The sequence below is a fragment of the Lactuca saligna genome, chromosome 3 (genome assembly GCF_052625555.1).
Source record: "Lactuca saligna cultivar CGN05327 chromosome 3, ASM5262555v1, whole genome shotgun sequence".
NCBI classification, from domain to species: domain Eukaryota; kingdom Viridiplantae; phylum Streptophyta; class Magnoliopsida; order Asterales; family Asteraceae; genus Lactuca; species Lactuca saligna.
The window spans coordinates 65,210,241-65,228,571 of record NC_136419.1 but is presented as its reverse complement, the minus strand read 5'-3'; the positions used below and the strand labels follow the sequence as shown (position 1 = coordinate 65,228,571).

Here is an 18,331-nt window from a genome sequence, read left to right as displayed (position 1 = left end):
ATTCTACGAATAATACATAGACTAGTTATGAAACCCGTATATTATACGGGTTGATTAAAACAAAATGTTAAATAGAAACGATTAAATGAGAAGTTTATTTGAAATTGAAATTTGAAATAAATAAAAATTATGAGAAAAAAACATGCAAAAAATAAATTAATTAAAATTATTGTTTAGTTATCAGACCCGTATACTAAACAGGTTAATTATAACAAAATATTAAACACAAAGGTTTAAACTGTAAATTTATTTGAAATTGAAATTTAAATTTAAAATTTGAAATTAATATCATTATGATAGGTTTAATTTATGTAAACTAATTAATAATATATTATAAATGGAAAATGAAATAAATGACAAGTGGAAAATAAATATATTTCTAAATTATGACAAAGTGACATGTGGCAAATTGAATGAGAGAAAGGCATGTGGCAAAATCATTCTTATTTATTAGGGTAGATATCACATGTTCAAACTTCATTTTCTTCGATTATGATCCTTGTTTGTTCATTGTTCATTATGCACGTGAGTTGTCAAGTGTCAACATCTAATTAAGGGAAGTTGAAAACTTTGATGTCAACCAAGCGTTTTTTTAACCTAACTGATCTATGATTTGACCAAACTTTAGACATGAACATTTGAACGAGTTGCACAGTTGGACAAAAATTACAGAAAACTTTAAGCTAATGTTAGTCTTGATAGTTTTGTTGTCCTCATAACTTGAGAAGGCATTGCACCATTGACGTAAGGCTGCCTTCAAGAGGGAGAGGGGCAGTGTTTATGGGACTTATAAATTATAACTATACTTGTACTTTATTATTGATATTGCTCGTCTTACTAGCATTTTGCTTTGTGAGCCTTCTTATTTTCCCTTTAAATATATTGGTCTCGCAATTGGAGCCAATATGAGGCTAGACAAGAATTAGAATACGATTAATGAGAAGTTCAAAATAATTTGTCTTTATGGAAAGCTAAAAGTATATCATTTGGAGGGTAGGGGTAGGGGAGGGCTTACTCTTGTCAAATCGTGTTGTGATATGTGCATGGGACATAACGTCGTTACTTGATGATTCCAACTACGTAGAGTCTTATGATCACAACAATGAAGAGATAATGTCAGTTGACGTCCAAAAGGTGGTCTTGGGATGAAGCTCCGACGGTCTAGTTAGTATGTGTACGAGAATATGGTGATTAGGATTTTGGAGAATAAAGAAGCGATCCCTTCTTCTAGAGAAGATGGATTCCTTTTATACATGTTGTTCTCTGCACATGATCCCAACAATATCCTTTATCCCGTATGGTCCAACAAGACGTGGAGGAGTCCCACTGGTGGATCGTGCACCAATAGTGGTTATCTGCTATTGGTGTAGAAGAAACAGAGGACATCGCCCTGAACACTATACTTGTCGCTCTGGGAAATGCGCAGCTATGGTTTGGCTTATAATAGACTAGAGATTATCGTCAGGAATTGGACCTGGGCACGAGGGCGCCAAGCATCAGGATCCTAGCAGTTAACTAGGTCGTCCTAAAGATAACAATTATGTTATCTTTAATGTATTCCTAGAGGGATACGTTAACAAGTCCTCTAGGCTAGTAGATATTAGCGTTGGCATAGCGTAGCTGACTCGTTCTAGCCTTGATCAATACACGTGTTCGGTGAAGATGGATTGGATGTTCGTTGATGTGATGGAGTCATCAGCACAAGCGGTTTCATCATGGTGACGATTCGATATTCCCACTCTTCACTTAAAACTTCCTTACCATGAACAGTTTCCTTTTTACCTTTTCCATTCTTCAACTGCTTATGTCCTCTCTTCGCTTACCCTTTCTTCTTTCCTGTTCTTGCTCTAAGAAAAAATAGTGACACCATGATTTGGAATCGAGCTAACCCCATATGAGTTCGAGGCTCTTCAGATTCAGTTCGTTTTCATGGCTGAACATGGGTTGTAATTTCCCAGGAAAGGGGCGATTATCTTTCAGCCGCCAGAGGGCAAAGATGGAGTCCCATTCTGATCTTTGAGGCAGGTATAACGTTACCACTAATTTATTTAATGAGATCATGCGTCTATATGGATTCTCCATGGATGACTTGACCCCTAACGATGTTAACAAGATTGTGGGGTTCGAACTGGGTTGTCGAGCCCTCAAAGTGCTTCCTTAATTTTGGGCCTTCAAGGCCTACATCAACTCCTACACACAATCAGGTGTTCATACCTTTTCTCAAAGCCGAGGCATCAACACGTTCATCATTAACCAGAAAGCGCCCAAGAAAAACTGGCAGGACAAGTAGCTTTGGGTGAATTGCAACCTAGTTGGTTTTGGCTACCCCCGAGTAACTGTCTTTTCTGACCAGTCTCCATCACGATAGGGTGCTAGTCTAATCGTGGCACTAGCGTTGAAGAGTATCTGCTTGGGAGGATTACATCATTGTTGTTACGGGGATGTGCGACGCCTGGAGGGCCTAAGGGATGATGCGCCAGTTCTTCATGGAGAAGGACGGTATGTACTCTTCTTGTGACAACCCGGAATTTCCGTTTGTTTTAACGCTGTAATTAAGCACGTCAAAAATTAGCCAAATTTATCTCAAAATATTTTTGGCCAGATTTAAGCCAGTTGGAATATTTTAAATAATATTCGACAAGCGAACCAAAAATAAGTGAGCAAAAATTTAGATGTGCTTTGGTGGGTATCGGGCATCCATCCGAAGGTCGTTTAAACTTTAATTATATATCACGTATACATATATGGACATAAAAGCTATCTCTCTCTCTCTCTCTCTCTCTCTCTCTCTCACACACACACACACACAGCTAGTTCATGGCCTTTGGGTAGTAAATGCAACTTTCTATTATTCACGTTTCTAGAACCCTAGTAACTATTATAGGAATAGTTAGGAAATTCTATCTCTATCTCTATCTCTATCTCTATCTCTATCTCTCTCTCTTTTGGCTTTAGAATGTGACACACTATTTCCCTCTACGATGCTTCGTTACGCCAACGCCGTGTAACCAGAGTCTTCGGGAAGGAGAGCGAACCTCATGTTTATAGATCTATACGGGACTGACACTCCCACACCCAGACCTGGAGGGTCATCGGATACTCTATCATCGATCAGCATGGTTACATACTAGTTCAGATTTACCCTTTGTTTAGACTTTGCTAGCTGTATCGCTCATTCGATATTGTATGGAGTCTGTGCTTCCTTTTGTTAGACTGAGCCAAGCGTATCATTCATTCGATACTCTCCTGGAGTCTATGTTTTCTTCGTTTTAGTCAGCAGTGTTACTGCTAATGTATATATATTATTTTCCCCTAGTACTTTCACTTGAAATTTTCTCATTACCCATTTTAAAGTTAATTATGTATTTGGTAATGATAGTAATTTGGGGAAAACTACTCCTTAAAACATAAATCGGTCGGGTCTTGGTAGAAGACTGCTTTTATTTAGAAAATATAGGATTTTCTGGAAAGGACGCTAATACACCATAGATTCTAAACTATTATCCTTCATAAAGTTATTTTGAATAAAAATGTGTATTTGTAAAAATGACACTAAATACTTATGGACTCACCAGCATTATAAAAATGATGATACTCACTTTCAAAATAACTTGTATTCTCAGGTCAGCGATAGACAAGTACACCCCGAGAGCTTTTGTGAAGACGGCCTAGTACCGAGCTTCACCTATATTATTCCTTGTATTACATTGATGTTGCTATGAAATGTAAACTATGTAAAATTATTACTATTAATGCAATGGTTGTTGTACCTTGATTACTATACTGTATGTGTTGTGATACTTGACATGACGTTATCCACCCCAGAACGTTTCCGCCGTTCCGGTTTTGGGGTGTGACAGATTGGTATCAGAGCATTGTTTATAGTGAGCTCAGTATATCAATTCATAAAAGATATGCAGCCTATAAATACATAGGGATAAAAACACTCTGACCAAGAATTATACTTAAAAATATAACCATGTTTTACCAAAGTATAAGAACATCCAAAATCTAAATACCCGAACAAAGTATCACAAGGAGAACAAGAATAAAAGCCTTCTAATGTTGGGCATTACCATCAAACCTGGGCAGTTATGTAATCGTAAGCTGGAATAAATGTAACCTGATCAACTACATTTATTCGAGATGCGATGAACGTGTGCTTGGGAGTGATGGTGGTGTTGCAACAGGTCTGAAACTTACCAACTAGGAATGCTAGAGACAAACATAAAGCTTAAAATACTATAGGAGTATTTTGGAATACTAAAAGACTCACATTAATCCCATAATCATATTTAGAAGTTAAAGAGCCAATCAAGTATTTAGAAAACCATAGGGGTATTTTAGGATCCATAGATAACCTTGTGTGAAAAACTAAAAAGATCCTTATTGATATACCTATGATTACAGAGGGTATACCTTCAAGGTTATATATAATAGGGATCCCATAAACTAAGAATGTGCGGTTTTGCTCTACTTCCTTTTCCTCGTTGGGATGTGGATATAGAGTAGTATCACATATTCGAAGGCCTATCGGATCTAAGCTATATATAATTCGTGTACCCTATGTAATTATAGCAGGACTCGATATGAATCACCCAGTGAGATGTTTTAATAATCTCTTAGGATTCTTTATACATTTCCATTCTCGCACGAACCCTGTAGAAAACCTTATCCACTTCAGTGTTCGATAGAAGAGTTGATTCAGACCCAGAAGAAGTTCATTGAGAAGAATTCCACTTCGGAAATAAATGAACTAGGACGAGACTATTGAAACTACCAAGTGCCTATACCTTTTAGGGACATCGGTGGGAAATTCGCCTGAACTTCCGAGATTTCCAGTCATCTATCATGAAGTGATGACACCCAAAGTCAGAATCGGAAGTAAGATGGAGTAGAAATTCAATATGTCTATACGAGAAGAGAAGTCTAGGTATCTATCCGAAGAAAACCAACGCTGGTCCCAGTCAAGGATAAGAGGTAGATAGAGGGAGCCAATACATGGAACCGGAGAAGTGTCTTTTCCTCATTACGGTCGCGCTAATACACCCATAAAATAATACAATTTAGTGAGTTAGTGATTACACTACTCACACTATGTGTTAGGTAAACCACCTTTTCCGGTCGCAAGTAATACAATTAGATCAGATTTCAAAACCTCGATTGAGAATGATTAGCCATAAGCCTTCAGGAGCCTTTCTTCTCGCGGTCTCCATTCCGAACTATCCTCAGATATTTCCAGAGCCGGAGAATGAATCTCTTCAGTATAAAGATAACTTAGTAGGAACGACCCCCATCTTATGGCTTTCCGATACTCATACTCCTACCTTAAATACCAGGACTGCATCATAGGGATGTAGGTCAAACCTTCGAGAACATACTCCTACTCCAATGGTGAACGATTAAAATACATCTAGGTTCAAAGATACCCCTTACTAGGAATTCTAGTTCAATTATAAGGGGTTAGTAATAAGGTTATTAGTATGATTTCCTCGCTCATACATTTCCAAGTTATATATAACAAAGACCTGGTAAACAGTAAAGTGTGAGATTGCTGACCTAATTTCTTTTTCTCTTCGGGATCTGAAACTAAAATAGAATCACACATTTTACTATCCGCCCAGTCTTGATTATATCATAGCGTGTATAAGCTGAGTTCTCATGTATAATAACTCACCTCTTAGTCAGAATCAAATAAACTAGAGCCAACCTTGGTCACTCACGAACCCATTGTCTTTCATGTTACAGAATCATGTCGACATCCGGAGATAGTCAGGCGAACAACAAAACCCCTATCATTCATATCGACGCTGCCACCTTCCAAGCCGCGGTAACAGCTACAGTGACAGCTGTCCTTGCAAACGTCAACGCTAGTAATGCAATCACTGGAAAAGGAATGGAAAATTCTGATCATCGTACTGATCCAAGAAGCCAACAAATGGAGACAGTCACGGACACGCAAAGTTGTAAAACCGAGAGGAGGAAACGAAAACGCTATGCTCGAAAGGAATGCCAACGACTCCAAAGACTTGCCACGGAACAGCAGCAAGTGGCAACCCCCGCCCCTTCAGCACCAGCACGACCCACTTCACAAGTCCCTGGCATCGGGACCAACCCACACACAAAGGTGGTGTTAAAGCCGGACTCTTTAAAGGGAAATTTGCAAAGTGGAGGAACGAGGAGGGCACCCGTGTCCATGTAACTCTGACTAAGCACCTCACTCCCACCACCAATACTAGTACGAACCAGACATGTCACCAATGCGGCGAGATGGGACACCTCAAAAAGCACTTTCCAATAATAAAGAACTCCAGCGCTGACGGGAAGATACTAAGGATCACTGCTGTACGAGAAACTACTCCAGACCCTCGTTAAAGTATTCTAAGCGTTTGTTGTATCAGACTCGTAAACTGTTTAGAACTAGTGCGACCAGAGTCTTATCTTTTGCGAGATCCCGTCAGTAAAGGGACCCTCATACTACGTATACTTGCTTTTGTAATACACCTAGTTCACAACGTTAATCTTGTAGTAAATATAATATAGTAACTCTGTTAAAAGTCGCAGCACTGTTGTAAAACTAAAAATTTCATAAGGTAAAGCTATAATGGCTCGGTATATACGTTAAAGCCATGTATAATTAAGATGGATAGACCTCGACTGAGTGATGTTGCCTCATTTCCTGTTCCTCGTTTGGTTGTGGATTTAAGGCGGAGTCGCTCAGTCAACAGTCCTCCTGTAACGACCCAAAATTTAAGACCAAAAATTTCTTTTAATAAATCATTACTTAAAGTAAAGTCATCATTCCAAAACATATTATGAGTATAAGTTTTCAAAACACATGTTCATTATCATAGTAAACATTCCCAGGCTGTCTAATCTATGGAGTGTGCCATGCGATCACCCGGAGCTCTTCCCTCCGCTACCAGAAGTACCTGAAACCAAAACTGAAAACCGTAAGCACGAAGCTTAGTGAGTTCCCCACCCTACCACATACCATGCATAACCACATAATGCACATACTGGGCCACGCCTACTATCTTGGGCCATGCCCCCTACCTCGGGCCTCACCCGCTACAACGGCCCCGCCGTTCCAGGCCCCGCCTGGCTTCGAGCCCCGCTCGGATACAGATCTGTTTTACTTAGGCCCCGCCTGTCACAGGGCCTCGCCCGCCAACAAATAATAACACATAAACATTTCATAACTAACACATACAACTGGTTCTGTCCTAAGGCCTCGCCTATCATGGGCCTCGCCCATGTCCTGCTACTGATGAGTCATGGGACCCCGTCCACGCTCCTAATGGTAGTGAGGTACGGGCCTAGCCCACTCTCACTCCTGTTCTAGTTCGGGCCTCGCCCCTATTCTGCTACTAATGAGATATGGAACCCCATCCACACTCTGCTACTGGTGAGGTACGGGACCTCGCCCACACTCACCTCCCTACCAGACACATACATGTATCACACAAACAACAAGTATAAACTATCATATAAACAATTCCTTAGGCACCCGTCCGCTATTACTGGACCTCGTCCTGAAAATAATACTAGCATATTGTGCCTAGGGCTAACCCCGGGTCTTCTACTCATAACTACATGGGTCGGCATTGTGGCCTTAGACCCATTCACACAAAGGGAAACTCACCTGCACTGGCTGAACTTGCTGATGATCTCACTAGTTCCTGCCTGACAACTCACGGAACTCCTGCTCCCCTTACTCCCCGAACTACCAATATCAATGCAACACTGAGTCTAACTGACCCCCGAAAGACAACCAAGTCCACCCTGGTCCCAAGTCAAAGTCCTGGTCAAAGTCAACCTTCCAAGTCAACCCTACTCACCGAGTCACCCTACTGACTCGCCGAGTTCAAAATGATCAGATACTTTCCATTCGCGACTCGACTCGCCGAGTCAGTCCATGACTCGCCGAGTCTACCGATTTCTGAGTCCAGACCTGTCCAACTCACTGAGTCTCAACCCGACTCACTGATTCGAGTCACAACTCGAAGGGTTTGGGGGTTTCGCGACCAGACTCGCCGAGTCCAAGAACAGACTCGCCGAGTACAAGGCAATCTTCATACGACTCGACGAGTTGTTCATCCCACTCGTCGAGTTTCTCCACAACTTCATGCTACTCACCGAGTCCACTCAAAGGACTCACCGAGTCCCTTCAGTTCTCCTTACATGCAGAGGACTTTTGAGTCATGCATGGACTCCAAACTGTAGATCTACCCTTCCCAAGCCTATTCCCTACGTAAAGTTGCAATCTTTACGTGCAGAGAAGGAGATCTAGGCAAAACATGCCAAAAACTAGGGCTTAAGGCAAAAAGACTCCATGATCCACTCAAGGGCTGATACTTTACGGAGTTCTAGACCAAAACAAGCATCGATCTGAGGTAGCAACCTCAGATCTAGACCTCAAGCTCGAGATTGATTTCAAACATGGCTTAAAATCCCCAAAACTCATAACCAATGAAAATCTGGAGGAGATAAACGACTTAATACCTTCAAATGCTCTAAAATGATCCCCAAACTTCGGATCCAATGCCACTCCTTGATGCTTCAAAGATTCCCACTTCTTCTACTTCCTTTAAATCACTCAAAAATGGCCAAAAGCATGAATGAGCACAATGGGGGCTTAGGGTGCGGCGTTCTGGGTATGAGAGACAGTAAAGGAGCACTAGGAAGAAGAATGAGGCGATTAAATAGGCTCCAAGCCCTGGATTTAGGGTTTTCCTTGCACAGATTAGGTTATTTTGTTTTGACTATCTATTATGTGCATGTATGACTGATTCTGGACCAATCATTTTAGTTATTTTAATAAAGTAATTAATGCATATTACATGTTAAAGATATATAATGAATATTAATTACATCTTCAGCATTTAATATGCATTAATTACTTTCTTAAAATAACTAAAATGATTGGTACAGAATCAATCATACATGCACACAATAGATTAATATGCATTAATTACTTTCTTAAAATAACTAAAATGAAAACATTTGAACCTAACTCTCTCTCTCTCTCTCTCTCTCTCTCTCTCTCTCTCTCTCTCTCTATATATATATATATATATATATATATATATATATATATATATATATATATATATATATTGACAACTAAATTTATAAAACCGATAGTTGCTTAAAAATTTGAATCCAAATATAGATAAAAATAAAAGCATACAAACGGACCAATTGTATAAACTTATATATATATATATATATATATATATATATATATATATATATATATATATATATATATATATATATATATATATATATATATATATATAAGTATTTTCCTTGAAAAGAGAATACAAAGTATGAGATAGCCAATTAAATTACAAAAAAGTATTTGTTTTTGAAAAAAGAAATTAAATATCCTCGTACTTTTTGTTCTTACATATCCTCCTACCCAATGAAATGGTGACATGTATAACATTTAATGTTCACTTAATGAGATTTAATGATATTTTAGGATACTAATATAACACATGTCATCATTTAAATGGATAGGAGGATTGGTATGATCAAAAGGTAGGAGGATATTTAATTTCTCTTTTGAAAAAAAAAGGTCCTTAAAAGGAACAGAGTTAGACGGGAATCAAACTTGGGCATTTTGATAAAAATTAAAGCGCCCTCAATCATCGAAACTGGATCATTTATCGTTTATTTTTCAAAAACATTTTATAACACTTGTATACTTATATATATATATATATATATATATATATATATATATATATATATATATATATATATATATATATATATGTTCTTTTTCAATCTAAAGAGGCCAAGTATTGATATCATCAATTTTACGCAAGAAAGCTAAAGAACAAAACAAGGCAAGAATTAATGTGGTTCGGTCGAAGTGATCTACATCCACACACAGGAACCGGAAAACTCTTATATTACTCGATTGTTTCAAAAATGATTACATAGGAATCCCTAGTTACGAATACTATTATATAACTGTAAAACATGTAAATATTAGCCCAATCCCATATAGATTAACAATAAAATGATTATTTAAAGAATGATTAAATAGGAATCTATAGCTGCGAATACTATTATATAGCCGTAAAACCCTAGCAAATATAGTTGTGTGCCATGTTTGGAACTGAAGAACAATATGGTACCCTTCTACGAAATTGGCAAGTGCCAAACATAAAGCATATAACATTATTTAAAGTATTGAAACAACTTGCAAATAACCTTTGTTTTTTTAATTTTGTTCAACATTTGAGGCTTCTAAATTATATAAGATTTATTAGTTAATCGTCTAAGGCCGAAGCTATTTGTGCTCCACATGTGACATCATATAGACTTCCAATGCCCTAGAGGACATAGAATGCCGACTGTGAAATTTTCACTATGCATCACACAGAAACACTAAGAATAGAAAGATTTATGGATTCGATTTGCAGAGCTATAGAGGAATCCAAAGCTCAAAATATGATACTGATAAATTTAAGGTTCAAGTATGTTGTGAAACTGTTGGTATGTGACATTAATGTGTTGCTTGTTTTCTCAAAGCGAAAATGTCTGAAGTTTTCGGACCACCTCTACAACCCTGTGTAGCAGAAGAGGTGAACCAAACGGCTGCAACATGTAATAAAAAGTTTGTTTGGTTTTTAAAGTCTGCAGACTGCTGCAATAAGTTAAAGTAAGGTGTGAAGAGGTTTGAAGCAGATGGTCTAGTGATACGCCACGCAACACACGCGCAAGAGTTTTTAAGTTAGAAGTCTTCTAAAAAACAAACATGTGCGAATGGCTAAGTGCTGCGCGGTGAAACAATAAGTGGTCAGAAGTGGTTTTTTAGGAAAAAAAAAAACACCTAACTGGCTAATTAAAATGCACAAGGACGAATGGAGAAAGCGGCAAACCACTACCAGTTGATTGATCCTTCAATACGAGAGGTGTATATAGAGCAAGCATAAATAAAATGAAATGTTGCAAAAATGTTTGATTTAGGTAGCAAATGATGTTTTCTTTTTTCAGTTTTGAACATACAGTTGAAACAATGATATACAAATTTTCTGCATGTCTAGTTGAAAACAATATATGTCAATGTTAAATGTTTGGTTACAACAGGAAGTTATTTTTTAGAAGTCTTTTAGTTTGTTTATGTAAACATACAATTGAAATCAATATATGTGAAAATATCTTATTATTTTCATATGGTACTTATATTAACAACTACGTTATAACTCGTGTAATACACGGTTGACAAACACTAGTACAAAACTGGTCTTTGGCCACGCAAAAAACCTGCCATTATAGACATTTTATGACTTTATTTTTTCATCCAATGTATCACGAAAGGTCGCATCACTAAAGGTAAGTTATGGTGACGTTTAATTGTGATGACTATGACCCAAAAACTTTTTCTATAGGTAAAAACCATCACCATTGGGTACCAATTTTTGTAGTTTTTTCAATTGTTTTTTGATAACCGTCACCATAAACTACTTCCCTCACAAGTTGTTTTGTTTTCATGACTATTGGTAACTTTCAGTGGCATGTAATATATTAAAACATGACCATAAAGTAGTATTTTCACATGTTTTTTTCATTTGTCATGACTATTGTTGACTTTTAGCGACACGTAATATATTAACCCATGACCATAAACTAGTTTTTACTCATGTTTTTTCGTTTTCCATAGCTATTATTAACTTATAGTGAGAGATAATAAATTAAACAGTGACTATTATTGACATTCAGTCACATTTTTTTGTTTTTCATGACTATTATTGAACAACTTAAAATCATTTATATGACAAATATTCTTCAATTAACATCATGTACATTATTCTGATAAACAACTTAATTTAATAGACATACTATACAAATTGTCTAATACATTAAAAATGTCTAATACAATTACATACAAAATATAATAAATGTTTAACAACTTAGTTTGAAACAACAAAACTAAAAACCATTTGTTGGATTACCAAGTGTTAAATTATCTAATAAAACCCTCCAATTGCTATTTAAGTTGTGTTTGTCTTCGTTGTATTTCTATTATCCCCACATGCCTTTGAACTTGTTCATGTAAGTCCTATTTTTACTTTAATCAACACAAACTCTTCAATTTGTGCTTACCTTCAACTTTCTAATTGTGCCCCTGCTCCAAATTCAAATTATAAGTCAAACATGTATGTAAGTCATACTATGGTTAGGAAGCAAAGTTAATACCACCAATAACACTCTACTTACGTTTCATTAAACAAGGAAGCAACATACTTACAAATAGTTTCAAAATTTTAGTCTTAAAGTATGTGGCTACTATGGGTAAAAAACTATAACTGTTGTGTTATTATGGGAATAGGCTAAAAGTATGTTACCTCTTATGGCCACCCAAGTACTTAAGAAAATAAATCATACCATAGTTTTAGTTTATCCCTCTTGTTGATCTATCATAAAACCTTATGAAAACTATAAAGAGTCTCAAGAACAAGAACCTTCAACTGTAAAATCCCGACTCCCAAGTATGGCATTTAAATTATTTTATTCATTTTGAGAGGGCAACTCGACAAGTTGTAAGCACCAACTCGCCGAGTAGAGAATATTATGGCCGCGTGATTTTTAGAGTCTACTCGACGAGTCAGAGGACCCCGACTCGACGAGTTGGAGCTGAGTGAGAAAACCCTAATTTTCAGGGTTTGTGTTCTATTTAAAGGACCTTAAGCCCTCATTTCCGCCACCCTTGTCACAATAACCTTCTGAGAGAAACCCTAATCGAGTTGTAGTCACTTGTGAGAGAAGAAAAGGCTAAGATTTGTATTTTCTAGTGCATTTTGGAAGGAGATTAAGGAGCATCAAGCCTTGGAATGAGAAGAGTTGGATCAAGTGTTTTTCTGTGCTAGCTTCAGTTTGGAGGTAAAAAGCTACCACCTTGAGCATTTTTTGTGATAGATCTCCTTCTAGGGGTTTTAGGGCTTTTTCCCCTTATCTTGTGGTTTTTGAGTTGCTGGAGCTTGTCATGGAGTTGAGACTCTAGATCTGAACAACAATACATGTTGTTTATAACCCTTACATAACAACCTGAGACCCTTCTAGCTTCTAAAGTCCTCCAAATCGTCCCTTTATATACATTGTCGTGTACCTTTTTCTAGTTCAATGAACACCAAGTGGAGGTCAATATTTCTTTATGTAAACTTCTTAATAAGTCATCTAAGTAGGTGGATTGCCTCAATCATGGACCTCCCAGGCATGAAATTGAATTGGTTTTTAGTAAGACTTCCCATGCATGAAGTCGAATTGATTTTTAGCTACTAATTTAATTATCATGTCTCGTCATAGTCTCCAACACTCTCTCCAAAATTTTCATTATACTACTAAGAGGTTTAATACCTTTATGGTTTCCACAACTTAGTGCATCTCCTTGTTCCTACATATAGGTATCACACTACTATAACTCCATTACTTAGGCATCTTGTGTGAATTTAAGATAATGTTACAGAGGTTTGTCAACTGCTTCATACTCCCTCCTTCCTAAGTCACACCCATACAATGATATGGATTTGGTTTGGTCTGATGGATTTTTCCATCCTCGTCCTCTTTAATGCTTACTTCACTTCCTATTTATCGATAATTATGTTAGGACACCCATTGAATGATTGTCAGTGCCCATCAATTTCCTCCAATTTTATATTCCTCATGAGTTTACTAAACTCATTAAATAAAGAATGAAAGCAACTACCTCATTTCCTCTTAATATCCACATCATTAACTAATATCCTTAATATACCTTGTGTTTCCTAACTCCCTTTTCCTTCTCTTTATGGATTTAGCAAGCTTGTGGATACCATTTAAATACATTACAAATATAATGTATTTAAATGGTTTTCCAATATGTAGTTTAGTGATTCATTGTAGATTTTGAAGTCGTTGACAGTTTCTCAGGACCATTTAAAATCTTTTGATAACAATACTATAGTTACTAGGAAAAAAAAAGAACCATATTCACATTATTATATATATAAAAAACAATGAGATTACCCATGTCGAACTTTAATTCCTACCGCCTCCAACCTATTTATCGTATTGTTATTATTATTATTATTATTATTATTATTTAAACGGCAAATATACTCTACTTCTAAGCTACTCCTAAATTCCATATATATCCACTGCGTGACTTGAACCATCAACCTCAATGAGTGAGGCAACACTGGATACTACTGGGCTAGAAACTCTTTTATTATTTTAATTACCTATTGATTATATCTTCATTTGTTCATAAATAGCTTTTAACTTAAATCTTACCGTCTCCATCCTATTTATCTTATTTTAATTTGCTATTGATTATCTATCATTTCTTCATAAATAGTTTTTGTTAATCGACGATTCACCAATCACCAAGATAGTGTGTAGCTATTTTTACTCGCCGATAAAGTTAATTTTCAATTAAGAAATTGTTTCTGCCTATACTTTTGTATCAACACAATTTCAATTATCTAATGAAGAAGTAAATTTTGGCTCTTATAATATCTTATTTTATGTTACTTATAATTAATAATTTAATAATATTTTATAATTTGGTTTATCATAATCATAAGGTAAACTATTAGCAAGAAAATGATGGTGATTCTTTTTCAAGCGAATAGAAGATAAATTGAAAACTTTTAAAGATTGATTATTATAATGATCGACATAGCTTCTATCTCGACAAATTATTCTTTTTCAGGCGAATAGAAGATGAATATGAGTGAATTGAAAAGTTTTAAAGATTGATTATTATAATGATAGACATGACAAATTTTTCTTTTAAAATTTAAAACTATAGTACTTTTTTTGGGATATAACATTATATTTAATATATTATTACACTGTGAAGCTGTTAGCCTCCGTTAGTTTTAAATCCTAGCTCCATCACTGTTAACATAGTTCGATGTCAAGATATGCAACGTCTCCAACGAAGAGACTCTTTTAACCTTGGACTAAGCCACACTCTTTGATCTTTCATGATTCAATCCAAACATATTACACCTCTATTGGGAATTAAGCTACACATCAACTCAACTCATTTGGAATATGGATTGTAATAAACACATGAAAAACAAGTTAGAATATAAGGAATCAAAGTACATGAATTTAAGTAAAAATGTTGGGTTAACTCATAACATATTACAACTTATATAGTTCACAAAGATGCGATGAATCTCTGGATTTTGGTTTGTGCTTTCTCTTTCTCATCTGGGCCATCAAGATCACCAATGTTGTCATGATATTCCTATCTCATTAAACAAAAAATTATTTAAAAACTAATTTTTATATTCATAATTATTTTTTACTAATAATTTGTAAAAAGTATATTTACCTGTAGTACATTCTTGACGTCTGTTTTAGTCAGCTTTTGTTGCTTAAGTAGTAATTCAATTCTTGCCTTTATCCGAGGATGCCTACAAATATTAATTATAGTTGAAAAACAACAAATGTTTTATCAAAAATAAATAATAATAATAATCGAAGATACTTACTCGGATGTCCAAAGATGACCCAAAATAACTGCAATTAACTATAATGTGCAACCACAAACAAAAGATATTTTATTATCTCTAATTTTTATAATTTGAGTAAATTACATGAATGGTCCCTATGGTTTGGGGTGATTTGCACGTTTGGTCTTTATCTTATTTTTTTAACTCGGAAGGTCCCTATTGTTTGTTTTTGTTGCGCGCTTGGTCTCTGTCTTACCGAAAAATACTATTTTGCCTTTGATTTTTTAATTTATTTAAATAAACACACCCGAACCCTACTTCCACCTCACCTTACCTTACCTACCCCACCTTATTTAAATAAATTTAAAAAAATCAATGGCAAAATAGTCTTTTTCGGTAAGACAGAGATCAAGTGCGCAACAAAAACAAATAGTAGGGACCTTACGAGTTAAAAAAATAAGTTAGGGACCAAACGTGCAAATTACCCCAAACCATAGGGACCATTCGTGTAATTTACTCTTTTAATTTTTATAAAGTGAAATATTGTATAGATTATAAAAGAAGTCATTACCTGAAGAGAATAGAGTCCAGATTCTAGCTTTCGATTGTATTTTTCATCTTCATCCATCTGCAAGATAATAAAATAATAAAAATTATTAGTTCCATGATTGCCAAAAGATGTAAGAAAATAAATATATAAAAAATAAACCTCAAGATCATCAAGTTCAAGATCATTCAGCCTTTTGGATTCTTCTTTCACTCTGTTTGAATATCTATAGAAAATAAAAACAAATGATTTTAAGTATATACATGATCAAAAGAAGATACTCATTTTCAAATGTAGAGAATGTATTTTTGTAAAAGATAAAAAGGAGAAAATGAAATACCTCATATAAAGCTCCATTAGCCTGTCTATCTTTTCATACTCATTTTCCACAAATTTACTGAGTAATCTTTCCCTTCTTGAACCCCTCAAAACTCCACCTGTTAATGCATATATCATCCAAATCAAAGGCCAAGATTTTGATAATTCATGTTGAACAAAAGAATTGTACCACAGAGATTAAATTAAAAATGACAGAAAATTAAAATCTTGAAAAACAGTGACTCAAAGGTATAAATAAACATACAAGATCAAAGTTCACTTGCCTTCTTACCAAAAAGTGAAGCAACCAATGATATAAGGCGTTCCTCCAATTCTTCTTTAGATCTCTTCTTGTTTTTGGTTGTTGGAATCTGAAGTAAAATCAACTCAAGGTTATGATCTATAAAATCTAAACATGAAAGAGTATACTAGAAATGCACAAGGAATGAGAGAATTTAAGCACTTATAGATTATTAGAGAAAACGTTGTAATAAGGCAATCTTTTCTTATGATAATTTGCAGATGATTGTTAAGATCAAAATAGAAATTATAACAAAATATGGAGGTTGCTAGTTGCAGAATGATAAAAGCATTGAAATAAAATCAATGGTGATATGATACTAGGGAGGGAGATGAACTTGCCTTACCCATGAAAGCAGGGAAAGCGGTTTTAAGCCCCATAACATCGACAAACCGTTCACAAGCAGGTGGATAATTCGTCATTGCAAAATCAAGAGCTCTGATGGCTGATCCATAACACAATTTCTTCTGGTTCATGATAATAATCATCAATTCAACCCCTTCAGCTTTCAAAAACCTCTCCTTGTTCTCCAATGGCATCAGCAAACAACACAAGCAATCAAAGAGATTCTCAACCATCTCCTCCTCATCTAAACTCTTTGGATCCCTCGACTTATACATTGCCACAGCCTGCAACACCACATCCACACCATTCATTTGACCTAACCTCTTCTGATTTGCCACACTGCTTTGAAGCAAAATCGCCAGTATCTCGGAAGCATATTGCTTATTGCTATCAAACTCTCGAACCTTTATCTTGCCAATAATCCACCGCAACAGCTTAGTTCGTTCACACACCATCTCAGCCACCGCAGGCTTCACTTCAATCAAATTCTCAATCGTCGAAAGCGTACTGTAAACCGCTGCCACCTCATCCGGATCCGTTTCCGACAAACGCAACAGATTCTGTAACAATGACTCAAGCACGTTGTTCTCGATTAAACAATCAACAAGAATCCGAGCAGGTTCATCGTTTTCGTCCAATACGTCTTCATCAGTAAGGTCTTGGAGAAGACCAACCACGTCAATAGCAATATCGGTATTATCGTGAGTTAGAAGATCAAGAATGGCTGGAATCGTGTTGAGGTTAACTAGGTCAGGATAGAGTTCCGGAGCTCCAGCAAGGATTTTGAGCTTCTCGATCTCTTCGTGAAGCTCGATTTCGGAATCAGCAAACTTCTCTGGTTGGTCAGGGTACTTGAGGCGGGCGGCAATGTTGTCACGAAGGCGGCGTTCGAAGGAGAGGACGAGTTTCTTTAGGGTTTTAACGTCGAGAACTTCAACAGAGTTTTGTGACTTCTCGATATCTTCTAAAAGGGAAAAGTCGACGCCACCGTTTGCGACGGCTGGGGAATCATCTACATCCTCATTGCTGTCTCGCTTTCTCTTGGCTGTGTAGTGATTACGTTCATCGGTGGCCTCCATTGTGTGTTCCAGTCGCCGGAAAAATTCCTAAACCCTTAACCTTTTCTTTTTCAGGGATATTTATACAGTGCGTATAATGGACTTATGGAACTCTTATTTTCATACCTCTTGGCCCAATTTTATCTTTTCGATGAAATTATTTCAAAATTTGGTATAAAATAGGGGTGTACATCAAACTGTATAAACCGTCCACATCGCACCACATAATACGGTTTAGATCTTTTGTGGTGAGGTTTGCGGTTCGTAGTTTTAAAAAACCGCACTACATGATGCG

The 18,331-nt window shown here is 36.2% G+C and overlaps 1 protein-coding gene across 1 annotated transcript; it reads right to left on the bottom strand.

The window, feature by feature from the left end:
- Nucleotides 1–15,065: 15,065 nt before the first annotated feature.
- On the bottom strand, nucleotides 15,066–18,130 carry LOC145036734 (ARM repeat superfamily protein). Its single transcript, XM_078985202.1, has 8 exons — nucleotides 16,975–18,130; nucleotides 16,625–16,703; nucleotides 16,355–16,451; nucleotides 16,177–16,240; nucleotides 16,039–16,095; nucleotides 15,507–15,544; nucleotides 15,347–15,428; nucleotides 15,066–15,259 (listed from the first exon to the last, which is right to left on the bottom strand). The coding sequence occupies exons 1-8, from the start codon at nucleotides 18,055–18,057 to the stop codon at nucleotides 15,170–15,172; spliced, it is 1,590 nt and encodes a 529-aa protein (XP_078841328.1). The 5' UTR covers nucleotides 18,058–18,130; the 3' UTR covers nucleotides 15,066–15,169.
- Nucleotides 18,131–18,331: the final 201 nt, after the last annotated feature.

Excerpts from the sequence above, each read along its gene's own strand:
- LOC145036734 (XM_078985202.1), bottom strand. The coding sequence starts at position 18,057 with ATGGAGGCCACCGATGAACGTAATCACTACACAGCCAAGAGAAAGCGA. Across the intron at positions 16,704-16,974 it reads TCCCTGCTTTCATGGGTAAG|ATTCCAACAACCAAAAACAA; the intron begins GCAAGTTCATCT and ends ATTTTACTTCAG. Across the intron at positions 16,096-16,176 it reads TTGAACTTGATGATCTTGAG|ATGGATGAAGATGAAAAATA; the intron begins GTTTATTTTTTA and ends ATTATCTTGCAG.